The following is a 17,097-nucleotide window of genomic DNA, read 5'->3' as shown; positions in this document are numbered from 1 at the left end:
AAATTGGTTAATACAAAAACAGAGTTGCTATCCTGTGGCCCTAAAACTTGATGACCGTTCTACAGAATACGTGATGACTGTAGGTATAAAATGACTACTCCTGAAATTGGTATGATTATTTCTGACTGGATTTGTTACAGGAAAAATACTGTGCTGGATCCAACAGCTTGAGGCTGTTGCAGCTCCACACCCCCAAATATGACCAGTAATAAGGCTGAAAATAACTTGCTGGTAGGCACAAGCCCATAGAGCACATGCACACTGACATTTACATGTAAACATGTCTGGTCATACGGATCAGGCAGACACATAGATACAGGAGCACAGCAGAGACAGCCATATCCTGTTCCCTTCCCTATCTGAGCAGGAGGAGGTTGCACACATATATGTTTGTGTGTGTATATATATAAATTTATATATTTATATGTATGTACTGGGTAGATACCCTCCAGCAGCTGAGCTTAGGCACTCTAGGTTGGTTCCTGAATCCCAGTCTCCCTGGTTGCTGGCATGTGGACACGGCAGCTCCAGAGGCCAGAGTGCTGTTCCCAGGGCTGGCACGTGCTCTTTCTCAGGTGGCTGAGACTACCCTGCTTACCTGATGTCCAGCACCCCTCCACCCACATGACCCTGCCCATTAGAGACAGAGGTGTGCATACATACACAGAGCCAGTGGCATTCCCCTGGGCCTCTATACAGACCCACCTATGTTAATGTTTTGATGCACATTTATCAAGTCTCTTAAAAATGTATTTTCTTCAGTTCTGTGCTTCTGAGATGATTTCCTATAGCATAAACTTATGGTGCCAAGAAATCTCCAAAGAGGTGCTGGCCTTTTGTAATGTTGCTCTTGTTTTGCCCATTTTCAAATAAGGCAAAAACCCCCAAATAGATTGAGGAACAGTCCTGACAAACTTAAAGTTTTGTAACAGTCAGTGCAAAATTCGGGTCTGTGGGTGAGCCTGGACCTTGGTGTCACCCTGATAACTGATGTCTTTGCCTTCTGGCACCATGTGTAAGCCTCTGTCATTTCATAATGGATGCAGTGTTGTAAAATAAATAATCTTAATGGAAAAAGGGATTGGGGGGGGGGCTTCATGGAGGCGTTTCTGTCTGCAGCCGAGATGCATTTTAGTGTGAATTCCCTTAACATCCAGAATTCTGTTTTAGTAGGCCTATTGTCAGGTGTTTATAACATGTAATTCCCATGGTGTATGTGAAGGCCTGCCGGGCTGGGCATGGGGCGGCACCTGCTCTGTGCAGTTCTGCGGGCGGGAGGGCTCTGTCGAGGCCGTGTCAGAGCTGCGCTGAGCCCGGGCTGTTCGTTCGCCAGCGCGCCCGTAACAGCGGCCAGAGCCCGGCTCCGGGGCGCGGTGTGACAGGTCTGTGTCAGCCCTCTCAGAGTCACGGGGCCCTTCTTCAGCTGCGAGGGTCAGGGTCTGAGCCGCGCTTTGGCCGGTCAGAGAACTTGCTCAGACGATGGAAATACCGCTGACTTCGTTGCTTCCTCAGCTGAGGGTTTCCCGGGGAAGCGGCCGGTTCCTCCCGGCGGCAGCGTTCCGAAATGTGGAGAGGCGCGGTGCGCGTTGCCTGCGCCGAGAGCGGTGCTCCTTTCCCGGAGGAGGCGGCCGCTGCCCTGGGAATGGGAATGGCGGGGCGGTGCCGCCCTGCTCGGCCCGCCGGGGAAGCTCCTGGGGCTGAGGCGGCGCCGACCCCGACCGCCGGGGGGCGCCGTGCGCCGCGGGCCTCGCGCGCACTCCTCGCGCGGGCGCGGAGGGAGGCGGAGCCGCGCGACCGGGGCCTTCGACGGCCGCCGGCGCGTGAGCGATGCGCGCGCGCGCCCGTTCGAGAAGCTTCCCCGCGCGCGCGGCGCTGCGCGGGCCGGGCCGGGCCGGACGCTGGGCCCTGCGCGCGGCGCGGGCACGTGACGGGCAGGCGGGAGGGAGGGGGACGCGAGCCCGCTATACGCCTGCGCGCGCTGCGGCGCCATGACGTCAGAGCGGTGCGCACGCACGTTGTCCCCAGCTGGCGGACACACGGTCCGCGTGAGAAAGGAAGCGGGAGGCCGCGCGCGCTTCGCGCACGGTAACGACCGGGGAGCGGGGCCGTGCCGGGAGCAGCGGCCGCCTCGCGCGCGAGCCCCGCGCGCCTCTCCGCGCGCCCTCCGCCCGCCGCTCGAACTGCGAAAATTGACACCAGGCGCGGGCACGAGGCGGCCGGGCCCGGGCCCGCCGGCCGCGCCCCGGCGGCCACGCGAGGCGCCGTTGCGCGCGGGCCGCCTCGGGAGCGCCGGTAGCGTCCGTCCCGCCGGGCAAGGCTGCGCCGGGTCCCGGCGAAGAGCGCCGCGGCTTCCCCACGTGCGCGCGTCCCGCTGCCCTTCGCCAGCCAGGGCGGGCGCTGGTTCCGGCTCCCGCTGCTCCTGGGCGGCCGCCGCAGGCGGCCGCTGCCGCTCTCCATCCCGAGACTTCTGGTTAGGGTCCGACCGGCGGGGCCGGGGAGGGGAGCGGGGGGCAGGCGGGGGGGGGGGAGGGCGTTCAAAGCGACAAGTGCTGCGCTCGGCCCGCAGCCGTGACGCCACCGGCTCCGGGCGGGGCCCTCGCCGCCGCGCCCGGGGCGGCCCCTCCAGGTGCCCGCTCGGTCGGTCGGTGTTGAACGGCGGCGCGGCGCGCGCCATGGGGCTGCCGGCGGCAGCGCGCGGCGGGTGGAGGCGGGCGGGGCAGCCCCGGGGCTCGCGCGCTGCCGCTGCTCCGCTTCCCACGGTGCCTCCTGGTGCCCGTCCGCCCCGGAGTGCCGTGCGCGGAGCCGCGTCCCGGTGGCCGGGTGGGGAGTTGGGCTGTTTGTTTGTTTGAGAAGGACGCTCTCGCGTCTGAGTGTCGTCCCGCTTTTGGCGGGTCTCAGTGCGGCTTGTGAGTGGTTTTGGCTGCTGCTTCTCAAGTACAAGGTTTGCGTGTAGAGAAATCTCTGAAGCTGTTTAGAACTTTAGCTTTCACAAATACACGTGTTTCCCCTGAAATAACTGGTTTAGAGTCTACGTGCTATAGTGAAACAGGCTACTGTGTGTCACCAGATGTAATAAAATGTATGAAACTGCTTTCTGGTAACAGACCATACTAGTGGTGAAATAATCTAGATTTTGATGACTCTAATTGCACATAATAATATTTTAACCTCGCATGTCTCAGACTGACTTGATACTGTGCGTGGTGCCTGCAGTAGAAATGGATGCAGCGGTATAACGTAAGAACTTTAGGTGTTGGAGAAGAAGAACTGTTACTCTGTAGGTCTTTATATGCATAGAATTCTAGCTAAATGCATGGTTGTTGAAGTTTTTTGTCATTTTTTTTCTGGTATGTCTTAAGTAAGATAATTTAATCCAGTAAATTTGAAGTAATCAAGTAAATCTAAAGCTACAGGTGTTCCACATATCTTAAACCATGTCTGAAAACCCTTTGATAGTGTGTTTCCTTTATGAGCCAATACAGTTCTGGTGCATACTGCACAGCATTAATGTGAACTCACTTTCTGACTGTATGTTTACTATACAAATGTTAGCTTCACTTACCTTGCCAATATGGACCTCTGAGGGACACCACTTGTCACTAATGTCCCCTGGGACTCTGAGCTGTTGATCACTACCCTCTGGATGGGACCAAACAGTCCAGCCATCAAATCCATTTCTCTCCAATTGGAAGAGAACTTTGTGGGGACTGTTTCAAAGGCTTTATGGAAGTCCAGATAGAGAACATCTGTAACTCCTCCGTTGTCCCCCAGTGCAGTCACTCTGTTGTGGAAGGCCACTGGGTTGGTCAGGCAGGACTTGTCCTTGGTGAAGCTGTGCTGGCTGGCCCAAATTACCTCTGTCCTCCATGCACCTTAGCATAGCTTCTAGGAGGATCTGTTCTATGATCTTCCCAGGCAGGTTAGTAGTTCCTAGAATACTTCTTTCTACCCCTTTTTAAAAAATGGATGCAGTATTTCCCTTTTTCCAGTCACCTGGGACTTCACCTGACTACCATGATTTCTTGAATATTATGCAGAGTGGCTTGGCACATCAGCCAATTCCTTCAGGACACTGGGATGTATCTCAGCTTTTAGCAGTGGTGATTAATTTTGGTCTCTGGTTCCCACCAGCTAGGTACTTGATATAAGAACCAATCATTTTTTGTCAGTGTTGTATTCCACATACAATAAGGATCAAAATACAAACATCTGGATGTGGAAATAGGATTCTTGTGAGTTACCAGAAGTGCATATTTTAAATTTTCACATAGAGAAATATACAGGCTATTTGAAAAATGAAGTAGTTTATGATCTTTTGTTACAGTGTTGACGTAATCCTTAACTTGGGAGGTAGACACACAAAGGTGGAATTGTGTATATGCAGATAAAAGTAACTTCCTTAGTTCCCTAAACAGTGATTATGTTAATCATAACGGTACAAATGTTTTTTTGTTTGATTTAAATTATTTCCATAATTGAGACGATAAAGGAAGCTAAGGCAGCCCAATGCTTCACATTTGTCCATTTAATCTTAGCTGCATGGCCTTTTGGGGGTTAGCTTGTGTCTTTCGCCAAAGCTTATCCATTTGAAGTATTTTGTCCCTTCTTTTTCTCTCTGCCCTTGACAGGCAATTAGAAGTTCTTGGGGTTGGTGGGGGATGTAAGCAAAGAAATTCCAAACACAAACTTAGATGATTTCAATAAAGAAATTCAGAGAAAATGTTTTTAACTTTCCTTTTTCCTTTCTCCCTTTAAATTTTTGACAAGTTGGAGACCTCAGGGAACTCTTCTTTCTGGCAAGACTTTCGCCGTTGTGTCAGAAATATGCCATTCGTTCTCATGAAAACTCCTGCATGTTTTGCCTGATGTTGTTAAGCGAATGATCTGCAGAGTAGAGGTAATGTCAGAACAGATTGCATAGAAATACCAAGCAAAGTAAGGAGTTCTGATGTTGCAAAGCCTATATGAAAAAGCAATTTAAAGGTGTCATAGCCCCCATGTCTGTATGGTCAAAATTATATACACACATGCAGCCTTGATTTGTTACACCCTGATTGTACTGTGTTTTACAGTACTGATTTTTTTTTTAAGTTCTTAATGTGGAGAGCTATTGCAAAAAGGATATCTTACATGACTTAATTACTTTTTTAGGCTGTGTTGGAGTAGTTTTAACTGTATTTTCCTTTTCTTCCAGAATGGTGAACACACATAAAAGATTATCAGAACTCTGTAGCATTTGCATTTGGAGCTTGTGAGAGTGCTCATCATGGAGAAACAGCAGATTGTCCTGGCTAGCCGGGATGGTGGGACTGTGTCTGGTGTAGCGCCTGCTTTCTTTGTCATCTTGAAACAACAGCAGGGAAATGGAAAAGCTGACCAAGGAATCCTCGTAGCAAACAGTGATGCTTGTGCTCTCGCCAGCAGTGTATCAACTCCAGTCAAACCCAGAGTCAAGACCTGCCTCCCAGCTGACTGTGTCTCAGGGGGCATCACTGTCACCCTAGATAACAACAACATGTGGAATGAATTCTACCATCGTAACACAGAGATGATCCTGACGAAGCAGGGGAGGCGCATGTTTCCGTACTGCCGATACTGGATTACAGGGCTGAATTCCAGTCAGAAATACATCCTAGTCATGGACATATCCCCTGTGGACAATCACCGATACAAATGGAATGGCCGTTGGTGGGAGCCCAGTGGAAAGGCAGAACCACATGTTCTAGGGCGAGTGTTTATTCATCCAGAATCCCCTTCCACTGGCCAGTTCTGGATGCACCAGCCAGTATCCTTCTACAAACTAAAACTTACCAACAATACCCTGGACCAGGAAGGTCACATAATTCTGCATTCTATGCACCGTTATCTGCCACGACTTCACCTGGTGCCTGCAAACAAAGCCACAGAAGTCATTCAGCTTAATGGCCCTGATGTCCATACGTTCACCTTTCCACAGACAGAATTCTTCGCAGTTACAGCCTACCAGAACATCCAGATTACCCAGCTGAAAATAGATTACAATCCTTTTGCTAAAGGGTTCAGAGATGATGGGCTGAATAGTCGACCTCAGCGTGATGTGAAACAGAACAGCAACTTAGAATTGGTAGGAGGTGATGTTTTTAGCACTCCTGCCATTTGTGGTCACCCTGCTGAAGTCGATGCATTAGAAGTGCATCAGAGAAGTTTAGATTCTTCATTCATTGGTCAAAACCCATCAGACGTTGAGCTGGATAAAGAGTCCTTTAATGCAGAAGGAGACTTCCTGGGTCTCCTGGACAGTGACCTGCCTTCAGGTGTTATGCCAAAGCTAAAACAAGAAGTCTCTGAAAGGTGGGTTAACACTGCATTTTTAGTACAACCGCTGGTTAAGTGGGATGTTTTGTAAATAAATAACAGGATGCTCAGTGTACAGGTTTACAGCTAAAGGTTGCATGACCTGAAATGGCAGAACAGTTAATATTACTAGAAGCTTTTCTTTGCTCAATCATGTATCAGTCTTGACTATCTAAGGTGTCTGAGGAATGCAAGAGTTCAGTATTATTTTCTGTGTTGCTTTAGCTCCCGTTGTTGAGAAGCACCGAGGGATTTCTTTTAACCCTCTTAGCATTTTAGAAGGCTAAATTAATTTTTTCAGCGTTTTAGACAGCACATTGCAGTTATCAAAACACTGCCTTTGCTTTTAGGGTTGCTCACCACTGTGACGTGCTGTCTCTATCTATAGCTTCAGTTTTCATTAGTGAAAGTGAATGGTGTGTGGGTATTTAGGTTGGGCACATGTAGGGATTGCTGCAAGGCAGTTGTAACTGGCAGCAAGCCACTGTTTTGTCAATAACTGCTTGGTGTGAATTCTTTTATTCCATGAAGAAGTATGAGGTAGCCTGCCTGTTTGTAGTCAGTTGCCTCATACTTGCTGTGAGGTAAGGGAAGTACTTCAGAATAACTTGGTTTTTCTAAAGCAAGCCTGGCAAAACCTATTATTTTACTGCACTTTCACTTAGTTATGAAAATCCAAGCAATAGAAGAGAGCAGGCTTAGTGAATAGTTAATGTGCATGTAGAGATACTTTGAATGCAAAGAAATGACTGAAAAAAATAGAGGTTTCTTTTCTGCCATGTTGCTTCATGTCACTTTGTTAAAATACCAGGCTTAATCTGCCAAAGATGTAGTGACAAAAGCAACTTTCATAGACCAGTACACAAGAGAATAATTTAACTGCAGGATATCAGGATGATGTTAATGGTTAATGGTGAAATTAGAGGTCAGTTCTTACAGGAGAAAAGTTATATTTGTGATGTAATTGTATTTGTATTACTGTACAACTGTATTATACAAAGGCTGTATTACTATACAATTGCGGTGTGTTTTAGAGAGGATAGAGGTTCCCTCAGTTGTTTTTTTGTCTGGCAAGAAGGATCTCCTTGCCTTTTGAGTAACTTTTGAGTAACTTGAGAAAAACTTCAAATTACGAAGTTATCCATATTTTGGCACTTCATTGAGTTTATTTGTAATAATTCTTAAGAGTACTAGACTAGTTTTGAGTTCTAGAGTGCCCAGGCCTTTCTTTTGCAGTATTTTCGTGTGTCAGTCTATTAGAAAGAAGGTCTTCTAGACTTATTTCATTCTCAAAAAAATGCTGTTCTAAGCCATCTTAAATACTGAAAATACACCAATTACAGAGAGGATGGGCTTTTTTTAGTTCCTAAGACCATGGAGAAGGGTTTGGATAACTTTGCATATTGGAAGTAAAACTCAGAAAATAATTATTGTCAGCTTTATTTTGCTTTCATAGTGATATTTCATTTGCCTGGTGAGGGTCATTGAAGCAAATTTTTTTGAGAACTATTTATTCCCAAGGAATAAAAAGCATTGTTTTAAGGACTCAACGACCTTCCTTAAAAATAGCTGATGCAAGTTGGCAGATTTAATTTCTTTTGGTGCAGAGCACGTTAGATTCCTTCTCTGGTTCTGCCTCCAAGGCAGTTGATCTCTGAAAAGTGCTAAAAGCTGCGCAGACAGGAAAAGGCTGCAAAAGATCTTTCTGTTGTCTGGCTTGGAAGCACCTGCCACTTGATGAATAAATGATACTACTGTCCTAGAACTACTTTCAAGCATTGTCCAGCTTTTTGTTACATGTTCTTGTAATCTGTGTGAAAAAGTCAAATTCTTTACTTGGAAAGAGAAAATTGATCTTATCCAAGAAATGGTGACAGTATCTTTGTAAGTGCTGGAGTTTTTCAGAATATTAGTTCTCCTTCTTTCTTCTGAATCTGTTCATGCCATATGGTTGAGTTTAGATGTATATCAGCCTTTCAAGGACAGCGCTGAGAGTGTGGCATTTTTCTTTCTCAAACCAAACACATTAATATTTACATATTAATGAAGTCTGGGCAGTATGGGTTTTTTTGTGGTGGGCAAGCTCTTAGTAGTACTTGATAGGCACTATCTTGCTTTTAGGCAGGGTAGTGATTTTTGCTGAGCTTAGATTTGAGTGAGAAGCAAGTTGGAAACTGCTACCTGTCAGATAATCCTCTGTGAAAGAAGTGGAGTTCCTAGTGCTGTTGAGGGTGATACTCCCCACCAATACTCAATTCTTCTGGCGTTTTTGAGAATAGAACCACGTTAAAGGTTGCATATATCGAAGAGTAATTTTAATCCTGAGTTATTAGAGGACTTCAGAAATAAAGGACTATTTTCTTTATCCACAGTATTATGTGGGTTCTTTCCCTCCTGCTTCTGTGGTCTGATAGTATGTTTAGTTTAATTAGATGTGTTGTAAAGAAAACAAATGTTTGAGTTGTGGATACTTCTATAGAAATGCTTATGCCTGGACACACTCAGATGTTTAGGCCATGGAAGGTACCACAAACAAACTTTACTGGTTCTTAGGTCTTACAGGCTAATGTACTCTTTCTCCTTTCCAAGGTCTTTTGAATTTCCTTCTTCAAAAATAAAAAATCTGTGGGATTTTTAATGCTCCAGTAGTCTTGTTATTCTAATTTAGTTGTCTTGTGCTTAGTCTTGACAGTTCGGTTTTTTTCCTTTCTTGCCTTTGTTTTGGGAGAAGAAGGAAAGTGATTATCCTTCAAACCTCTGCCATAGATTGCTAGATTAATTCCACAAGAAATCAGATTCCCCCTCCAACTCCTCCCGAGTGTATTTTAAAATGATGTACCTACAACAAAAAAGTGTCTTGGTACTGTCAAAGAATGAGCATCTTAATGGTTTTTAATCTGGAAAACGCCAAAAAGGCAATTTCTCTGCTTTTGTTGTCATATTGCAAGGGTGCAAAATACATTACTTGGGCTATAAGAAAGTTGGTTTAAATATGAGCATTATTCCATATCAGGTGAAGAAAGAGCTAGTTAAGACACTGTTTCACCGTTTTTACCTGATCTTGGATTAAGTTCAGTATTTTGAGAGGACAAACTTTGATTCATCTTCCCATAGATTAGAGGAAGAGAAGTTTCTGTGACTACTTATGTTACTGGTAACTTTACAAACTAAGGGCCAGATGAAATTGCTTCAGTGTTAAAAAGCAACTTTTTTATTCTTTGAGAAGGTGGTTATTGCATCAGAATTTAAAAACAGCATTTTGTGCAAATCCCTTATCTTCTCGTGCATATACATGCATGGGTCATACCTCACGCTTGTCACCACCTGGCTTATGGTCGCATTATGCAGAATAAAACAATGTTTTTGTCTAGAAGTTTCAGTGTTACAGCATGGTTTTTTGGTTTGGATACTGTCCAGATCCCTAATAGAAACGTGATCCTTAGCTTGCATGTACACACCTTGTAATAAAGGAAAATTACTAGAGAAGTCCAGGCTTTACTGGGCTTCCAACTGGAAACAGTAAAACTCAGATGAGAAATTTATTTGTGGCTTGCAAGTTTGCTAGGGTTTTTTGCCTTTTTATTTTCAAGAATTTTAAGGTAGCAGAGCTGATGCGTCTGAACTATATTTACTTTAATTGTGGATCAGCTGTACTGAATCAACCTCTTAGCTTAGTATTGTGGCTGGATTTTCAGCTGCCAATAACCTATAAGTAGTCTGTCTGCATTTCTTTCACGGTAAACTCACTGACCGAGAAAAGCTTTTTAATCTTACATTTCACATTATTAATTAAATGAAGGCTAGAAAATTTCTAATAGACAGCTCACTGTCCAGAGAAAACAGTAGACAAAACAGGACGGGTATCTACTTTCCTGCTGCCTGCTGTTCCCTCACAAGTCATGGTTTTACTTAAGCTTAATGCTGGTTACTTAGTGTCCTTATGAGTTGCAGCAAGTTTTCTAGATGGCTTCTCTTGTTCTTTAGAATTTCATATGTAAATATATAAATCTGTATCTTGACTGTCAGCGCCCTGTTTAAATACTGCAGTCTTTCTTCATGAGGGGAATACTCCCAGCTCCCTGTGTCCCAGCTTTTCTCCCTTAAGTATGTCCTCAGTCTACACTGGAAGGAACCACTTCTTTTCCCCTTTCTTGATTCCAGCTGTGGGTTCAACTGAGCATAGCACTTTAAAGGGGGAGGGGTGGATAATATTAATGATAAAATATACACACATACATATATACATCCAGTATATTTAAAGTAATATTCACTCTATATAATATATTAGTACTACAGTTATGTTAAATTTTATTTGAAATTTTCATCATTAATGAAGAATTTTACTTCTAATAACATTTTAATACCATGAAATCGACAATAATAATTTAATGTAATTCAAATTATATGCAATGTATCATACAATCAATTTTAAGGTATTATTGGAATACTGTGTGATACATGGAGTAAATAAGTCCTGACTTTTTTTTCTGAGTTCTATTCTGGATGTGAGTTTCTGGCTTCATACCTTAGCAGTTTTCTCTTATGACAAGGAGCTGGGTTCTGATACACTAAACAAAACTGGTGACTGTAGTTCTTTGAGTGATGTGTCTGGCCCTCAGAGAAGCCCATCATCAGAGTGTAGCTGCCTGTACTGTTAGTCTTCAGTATCTAATGCATGCTATTTTGAATTCTGGTTAGGTTAGTACTCAGACCTAGTGGAAAATGCAGCAGGATTCAGTAGGATATTAGTATTCTGTAAGTGTTCAAATAACAGTTGAATTTAGGAGTTGTCAGTATGTGGCTTCAGCATGCATTAACTAAAATTTTGGTGCATTAAGGGCTCACTTGGCTTATTACTTGCAAGCACAATGGCTTTAGTGTCTTAACGAGATACACAGCAAACTAAGGCCACTTCTTGAGCATTTCAAATATGACAGCTTATCGTGAGTTCATGCTGAGTAAAAGAGGAAAAAGTGCAAATGTCACCCTGATATTCGCAAGGAAGGAAGTTGTGCTGCTGCCTTCAGATAAGAAGTTGGATTGTTCTTAATAATGGCAACTTCTTGGGGTTTCTTGAGTGTTTACTTCTAAAAACATAAGCTTGTAAGTGACAGCTTATTTAGCAGACTTATGTCTGGGAGCATTTTGGAAGCTTTTTACAATATGTAACAAAGGATTATGGGAGATGGCGGAATTGTGGTGAAGGAGATTTCATAAAGATCTTACGTTGTGTTTTGGTTTTGTCCCCTCCCTCCCACCCCAGTTCCATTGCTAGCAGTTACGAAAGCAATTCCCGTGTGGCATCTCCACTGGACCCAAATGGACACTTCAATGTAGTCGTTAAAGAGGAGCCAGTAGATGACTATGACTACGGGTCAAATATTTGCACACAGGAAATAACTGTGAAACAGGAAGACACAGATGAAGAAACTGATGAGTATTCCAACACTGAGGATGATGATCCCATTGTACAAAAACACCTAATGAGACGCCATGAAACAGATGGAATTGATGGAGAATTCAGGTCTAGGAAGCGTATGCTAACCAGTCCTTCAGGCGTTGCCAAAGCAAAAATGTTAAAACTGGATAGTGGTAAGATGCCTGTGGTCTATTTGGAACCTTGTGCAGTCACAAAGAGTACAGTGAAGATATCTGAGCTGCCCCAGACCATGCTTTCCTCTTGCAAAAAGGAGAAATCACCTTTGGGTGCAGTCCTGGATTCCTTGCCCATGTGTTCTGAAAATCACAAAGACTCCTGCTCAGGCACAGTCCCTGTGCCTGAGGAGTTAGTTATGAAAAAAGAATCTCCTGGGAGTAAAATGTCACAGAAATACTGTTCAATCGGAGCGGCCCAGTGGGCTGTATCCAAATCACCTAATTTTAATCTCAGGGGCTCAGTAAGTTGTGACTTTCCGGATAAGGAGATGTGTGGCAGAAAAAGGCCTGGGATACTGAAGAACCCTATGTCCCTCAAAGGCTCTGGTAACAACCAAACCACCTTATCATCAGTTACAAATAAAAGAGGAAGGCCACGGAAACTGAAAATTTCCAAGGCTGGTCGACCACCTAAAGGTATAGGGAAAACTGTAGTAACGAGCAAGAGCACTTCTCTGGAGCCTGGCAGTATCCTTCCAGATGTTAAACCGGACCTTGAAGATGTTGATGGTGTTCTTTTTGTGTCCTTTGCATCAAAGGTAAAATCTCACTGTTGTGAGGAAAATCCAAAAACCTTTTAAAGCCCTTTGTGCTTACAAGCTGAAGTTACATGTTCTTTTAACCTGAGTTTGGAGTTTTGTGGCCTCTTTCCAAATCTGTTCGTATTTTGACCCTATGTTACTTATAACATTGTCTTACTTCTTCTTGCAGCTTAGGAAAAAGTAGTGGAACTTAGAGTTCTGTATAAAAAAAATGCATGCTTGTTTATGAAACAGTCTCATGTTTTGAGTAATTTGGTGATATTTGATGTGGCTTAGTTTGCATCTAAGTGTTTTAAGGTATCTTAACTTACTCAAGGCTCTTCATGTATGTAGGAAGCTCTTGACATTAACACTGTTGATAGAGCTGGTGGAGAAGAATCACAGAATCTTCAGGCTCCCCTGTCGACTACAAGTGATCCAGGTACTTTTTTTTTTTTTGTGAGTGGCTCTTCCCTGCAATAAGGGAATTTGTAAAGATACACTGAAAAATTAATAATGAAGTCAGTTTTTTTGCATGGCAAATGTTTTTTCTATGTTCTCTTATTTTTTGAGTAGATTGTCAAGCAAGGATACAAGTACTGGAAAAGGAGTTGATGGAAGAGCTGAAGACCTTGAGGCATAAACAAGTAATACATCCTAGCCTTCAGGAAGGTAAGTGGTGGAGTGGTGGTGTACATACTGCTGCACCTGGTTGATCGTTACACTTAGTCATACTGAGCTGATAATTTCCTACTGGTGCCAATACTGTATATGCCTAATAAAGCTGGGACCTGTCTTTTCATTTGCACACATTTCTGTTGCAAACTAGAAAATTTGGAGGTGTCAAAAGGTGAATCCTGACTCTCCAACAGGAGAGCAAGAGTCTGCATGTTATGTGCCTCTTGCAAAAGTTGCTGAGCCTTCCAACAGTGCCTGTTTTGTAATGATGTAAACCTGGCTGAAAGCAGATGGAGTTGGTTTTACTCCTTCATAAAAGTAGGCATTTCCTGGTACTAGAATAGCTAGAGATCCAGGAACACTTAACTAAGACATTTACTGTGTTTTGGGTCCTAATTTCTTTGAGTCCCTATTCATCCTGTTCCCTAGCCATGTAAAAGGGCCAAGCTGAGGTACTTGCAGTTTGTGATCTATTTATATGCAATGTTATCTTGAGGTAGATGGAGGAAAGTCAAGGATCCACAGAGTGGAGCTTCGTGTTCTTTCTACTGATGATGTTGAAAGACATCAGCAATAGTAGTCCTGAGACCAATGGCATTAACATAGGCATCAGAGCAGGTGATGAAATTATTGATACACATGGAAGTGTTGTACTTCATACTCCTGAGGTTCTGGCACTGAGTGTTTCAAACACATAACTGTAATACTGTAGGGACTGAGACTCCAGGTACTGATCTTGACTATGATACGAGCTGTTCTGGGCCCTCACAGAGCTTCTGTGGTGAAGAACATTGGATTATCTTGAATGGTTTATGCATGGGGTATGATGAGAACTAGCGATGTTAAGCCTTTTTAGGATTTTATTGTGGACCTCCTAGGTGTTACCTTTACCCAAGAAAGTATCATAAAATTACAGTGTGTTGGCAACCATGGATAGATTGGCAAGTACAGCACTAGTGAGGGCTGTTTTACTTATGAGACGATCCTGCAACTGGGAACATGTACAACCCACATGCTTTTTCTCCAGCTGAAGTGTGAGTTGCCCTCTGAAGGGTTTTGAGCAGTTCAGAGATACTACAAAATGGACAAGAAATGTCAAGCATTAGGCTAAGAAAGAGACATCTGAAGAATTTTGATTTTCTTGCGTGGTTATGACCATCATTTCCAGTGTTGGATGGTAATCTGCTGAGCCTATTAAATAGTGAAATTGCAATTCAGCAGTGATGGAGATGAACCACAGCTTCTAATTTTTAGAGGGAAAAGAAGATATGGGAAAACTATTGGCAGCAAGAGGTTACTACAATAGATGTAGTCTGATCAGGCTGTAAAGTGAATTACAATATGAATACTTTCGTTGTTAGACTTCATCTGCTGCATGTGAACAAGGAACCAGACTTTCTCCAGATTACCTTCATCTACCAAATAGTTACAGATCTCTTACCTTGCAGATTTGAGATTGTGGAAGGAACAGACATAGCAGTTTTGATGTTAACTCTGGTTTTGATTCTCAGCAGTGTAGTTGAGAAGTTTAAGATTCTTTTTGAGATTCACTAATGAAATGTTGAAGCTGTACCTGAGCCCCACAATTGCTCTTGATCTGTGAAGTTAATAACAGGGTAATCGAGGCTGTCTACATCTTAGAGGCAGAATTGCAGGAAGATGCTTCAGAAAGAAGGAAATCCAACATAAGTGTGTTAAAAGGAAAGCTCCTGCTGGAGCATTGCAAATGCAATGGGATGCTTCTTTTATCTGAGCTAATTTGAATCCCTGATTATATTCTTGAAAATTGACGGCACTGTTGCCATGTTTCATATTTCAGATTAATCAGCTGCAGCTGATGGGGAGGAGAGAGTTCTTAAAGTTCTTCATTTGCTACTGTTTGCTTACAGCAACTGAAATTTAGCAAGGCTCTGGAGATGATAGAAATTTTAAAAAGTGATAGTTCACCTGTTGTGTATGGGGATGTCTTTACTGACATAATACTTAACTGTTTCTGTTCATACTGTCTGCCGTCGTTAGACGTTGCACTTCTTGGACTCATCGCTCTTGGGTTTTGTCTCAGTGTTTTTTATTTCATGATTCTGAACTGAAATAATAGATATTGTGCATGCGTGATGTTCTTATTTTTGAGTGTAAAACAAAGATAGGCTTGATTTTGCAGGTGACAGAAAGGAGTGTGAAGAAAAATAAACTCTCTACTCTTTCCATTGTACTTGAGTAGAGAAAAGAAATGGTTGGCATCTTGACATTTGTCAGTTGACATGTTTTTATACAAAATGCCAGATTGACTTGCTTCTCATTTTCCCTATGTAGATATGAAAATTACATCTCACTAGACTGTCTTTGATAACAGTATCTGTTTAAACCACCCTGCCTGAGATTTGTTTCATGTCAAATCGTTTTCAGGCTTCTAGTAATCTGGTCACTGTGTTTCCACTTGTGAACATAAACATGTACAGCTAGCACAAGGTTTCTACTGTACATGCAAACACTACTTTGTTTCTTGAGCCTTGTCAAGTCATACATTTTCAGTTTCAAGATGCATACATTTAATGTATTCATTTCAAACTTGTGGGCAACAGGAGCAACATTTGTAAGTTTCTATAGCTAAAGATCAAAACATGTTCTCAGCTCCCAGCTGTGAGCTGAATTTGATAGACAGTGATTTCTTTAATTCAGTGTAACAATATTTTCTGAGAAGGTGCAATATCAATTTTCCTAGCTTTTGCTTTCCTCAGCATTTCTATATCTATATTTGTTTTGCCATTGACAAAGATAGCTTTTGTTACCAAGTAAATCTTTCATTTGAGTATTGGGGGTTGTTAGTGAAGGAACATGTTGATTGCCATCACAAATACTTCAGTGCCTGTAACAACAGAGATTTAGTTTCTTTATAGCCATTTTCCCACCTGTTTCGGGGGGGGGGGCGGGGGGGAGAAGCTGTTTTATTGTGAAGCGCCAAGACTGGGGAAAACCGTAACGTGCTGAGCTTTGGAGAATTTGTTAACCCGAGTCCTGAAATTGCTGTCTAAACTCATTTTTATATCATAACAGTCAATCAAACACACACACATTCTTCAGACCTAAAATGTGGTTTGTTGTCTCTTACTGCTGGTTGAAACTGATATATGCTTGGTATGTGTTCTTGCATGAGTTTAGCTCTGTGCAAACGGGGATGTATAAGTACTGCTGGCAGGCTTGGTAACTTAGGGATATGAAGTGTCAGTCAGTTGTGTTAGGTTCAGAGAGTAACTCTAGCCTTCAAAGATGTAAATGGTGCTGACTTCTTCAGAAAAACAGACAAAAGGTTTTATTATGAGATTTATTACAACACTGGCACTGTGGTTAATAAATTTCTTTGAAAACTTCAGTAGCAATCAAAAAAACTATGAAAAGTAATTCAATTTTTTTTCTCAAATTCCCATAGTGTAAAATACTCTTTAATTTATACCTGCTATAAATCCAGTGTAACTGTTATAGCACTAATGCTTTTTTTCAAGTCTCTTAAAATGGTGGGTGAATGCCAGAAAAGCCCATGGTAACTGAATGGTTTATCTTTTAGTAAATATCTTAACTTTCTTTTTTCTAACATCTTGCTGCATTGAGATATTTACTGATGCTTGCTTCTTGTAGTGGGACTGAAGTTGAATTCTGTGGACCCAACAATGAGCATCGACTTGAAGTATTTGGGTGTGCAGCTTCCACTTTCCTACTCAAATTACTCTCTGTGGAGCTATCCAGGTACCAACCCCAATTCTCCAGGTGTGTAGAATATGAATTTGCTGTAATCTCAAGTGTCACTTTTTTGTTATCAGTGATGAGAAGAAGAGAAGGGCTATTTAGTTCAACTTGGTATCTAAAGAGATTAAAACTAAAGTGACGAAATAGGAGAACTTCCTTAGATCATTAC

At 43.0% G+C, this 17,097-nt stretch overlaps 1 protein-coding gene across 14 annotated transcripts in view; it reads left to right on the top strand.

Annotated features, from left to right (window-relative positions):
• Nucleotides 1–17,097, top strand: part of MGA (MAX dimerization protein MGA) — a 58,985-nt gene that overhangs the window by 5,458 nt on the left and 36,430 nt on the right. For 3 of the 14 annotated variants that reach the window (XM_048305607.1, XM_048305609.1, XM_048305608.1), the window contains exons 2-7: nucleotides 4,768–4,897; nucleotides 5,195–6,330; nucleotides 11,597–12,527; nucleotides 12,864–12,951; nucleotides 13,086–13,181; nucleotides 16,821–16,949. In XM_048305607.1, the coding sequence (XP_048161564.1) occupies nucleotides 5,267–6,330; nucleotides 11,597–12,527; nucleotides 12,864–12,951; nucleotides 13,086–13,181; nucleotides 16,821–16,949 (2,308 nt within the window). In that variant the 5' untranslated portion in view covers nucleotides 4,768–4,897; nucleotides 5,195–5,266. Of the gene's footprint in view, nucleotides 1–1,990; nucleotides 2,086–2,384; nucleotides 2,471–2,776; nucleotides 4,898–5,194; nucleotides 6,331–11,596; nucleotides 12,528–12,863; nucleotides 12,952–13,085; nucleotides 13,182–16,820; nucleotides 16,950–17,097 lie in introns of those variants that run through there. The other 11 variants (XM_048305614.1, XM_048305604.1, XM_048305605.1 and 8 more) reach the window with 10 other exon arrangements.

The sequence above is a fragment of the Corvus hawaiiensis genome, chromosome 6 (assembly GCF_020740725.1).
Source record: "Corvus hawaiiensis isolate bCorHaw1 chromosome 6, bCorHaw1.pri.cur, whole genome shotgun sequence".
NCBI lineage: Eukaryota > Metazoa > Chordata > Aves > Passeriformes > Corvidae > Corvus > Corvus hawaiiensis.
This window is presented reverse-complemented; position numbering and strand designations above follow the sequence as displayed.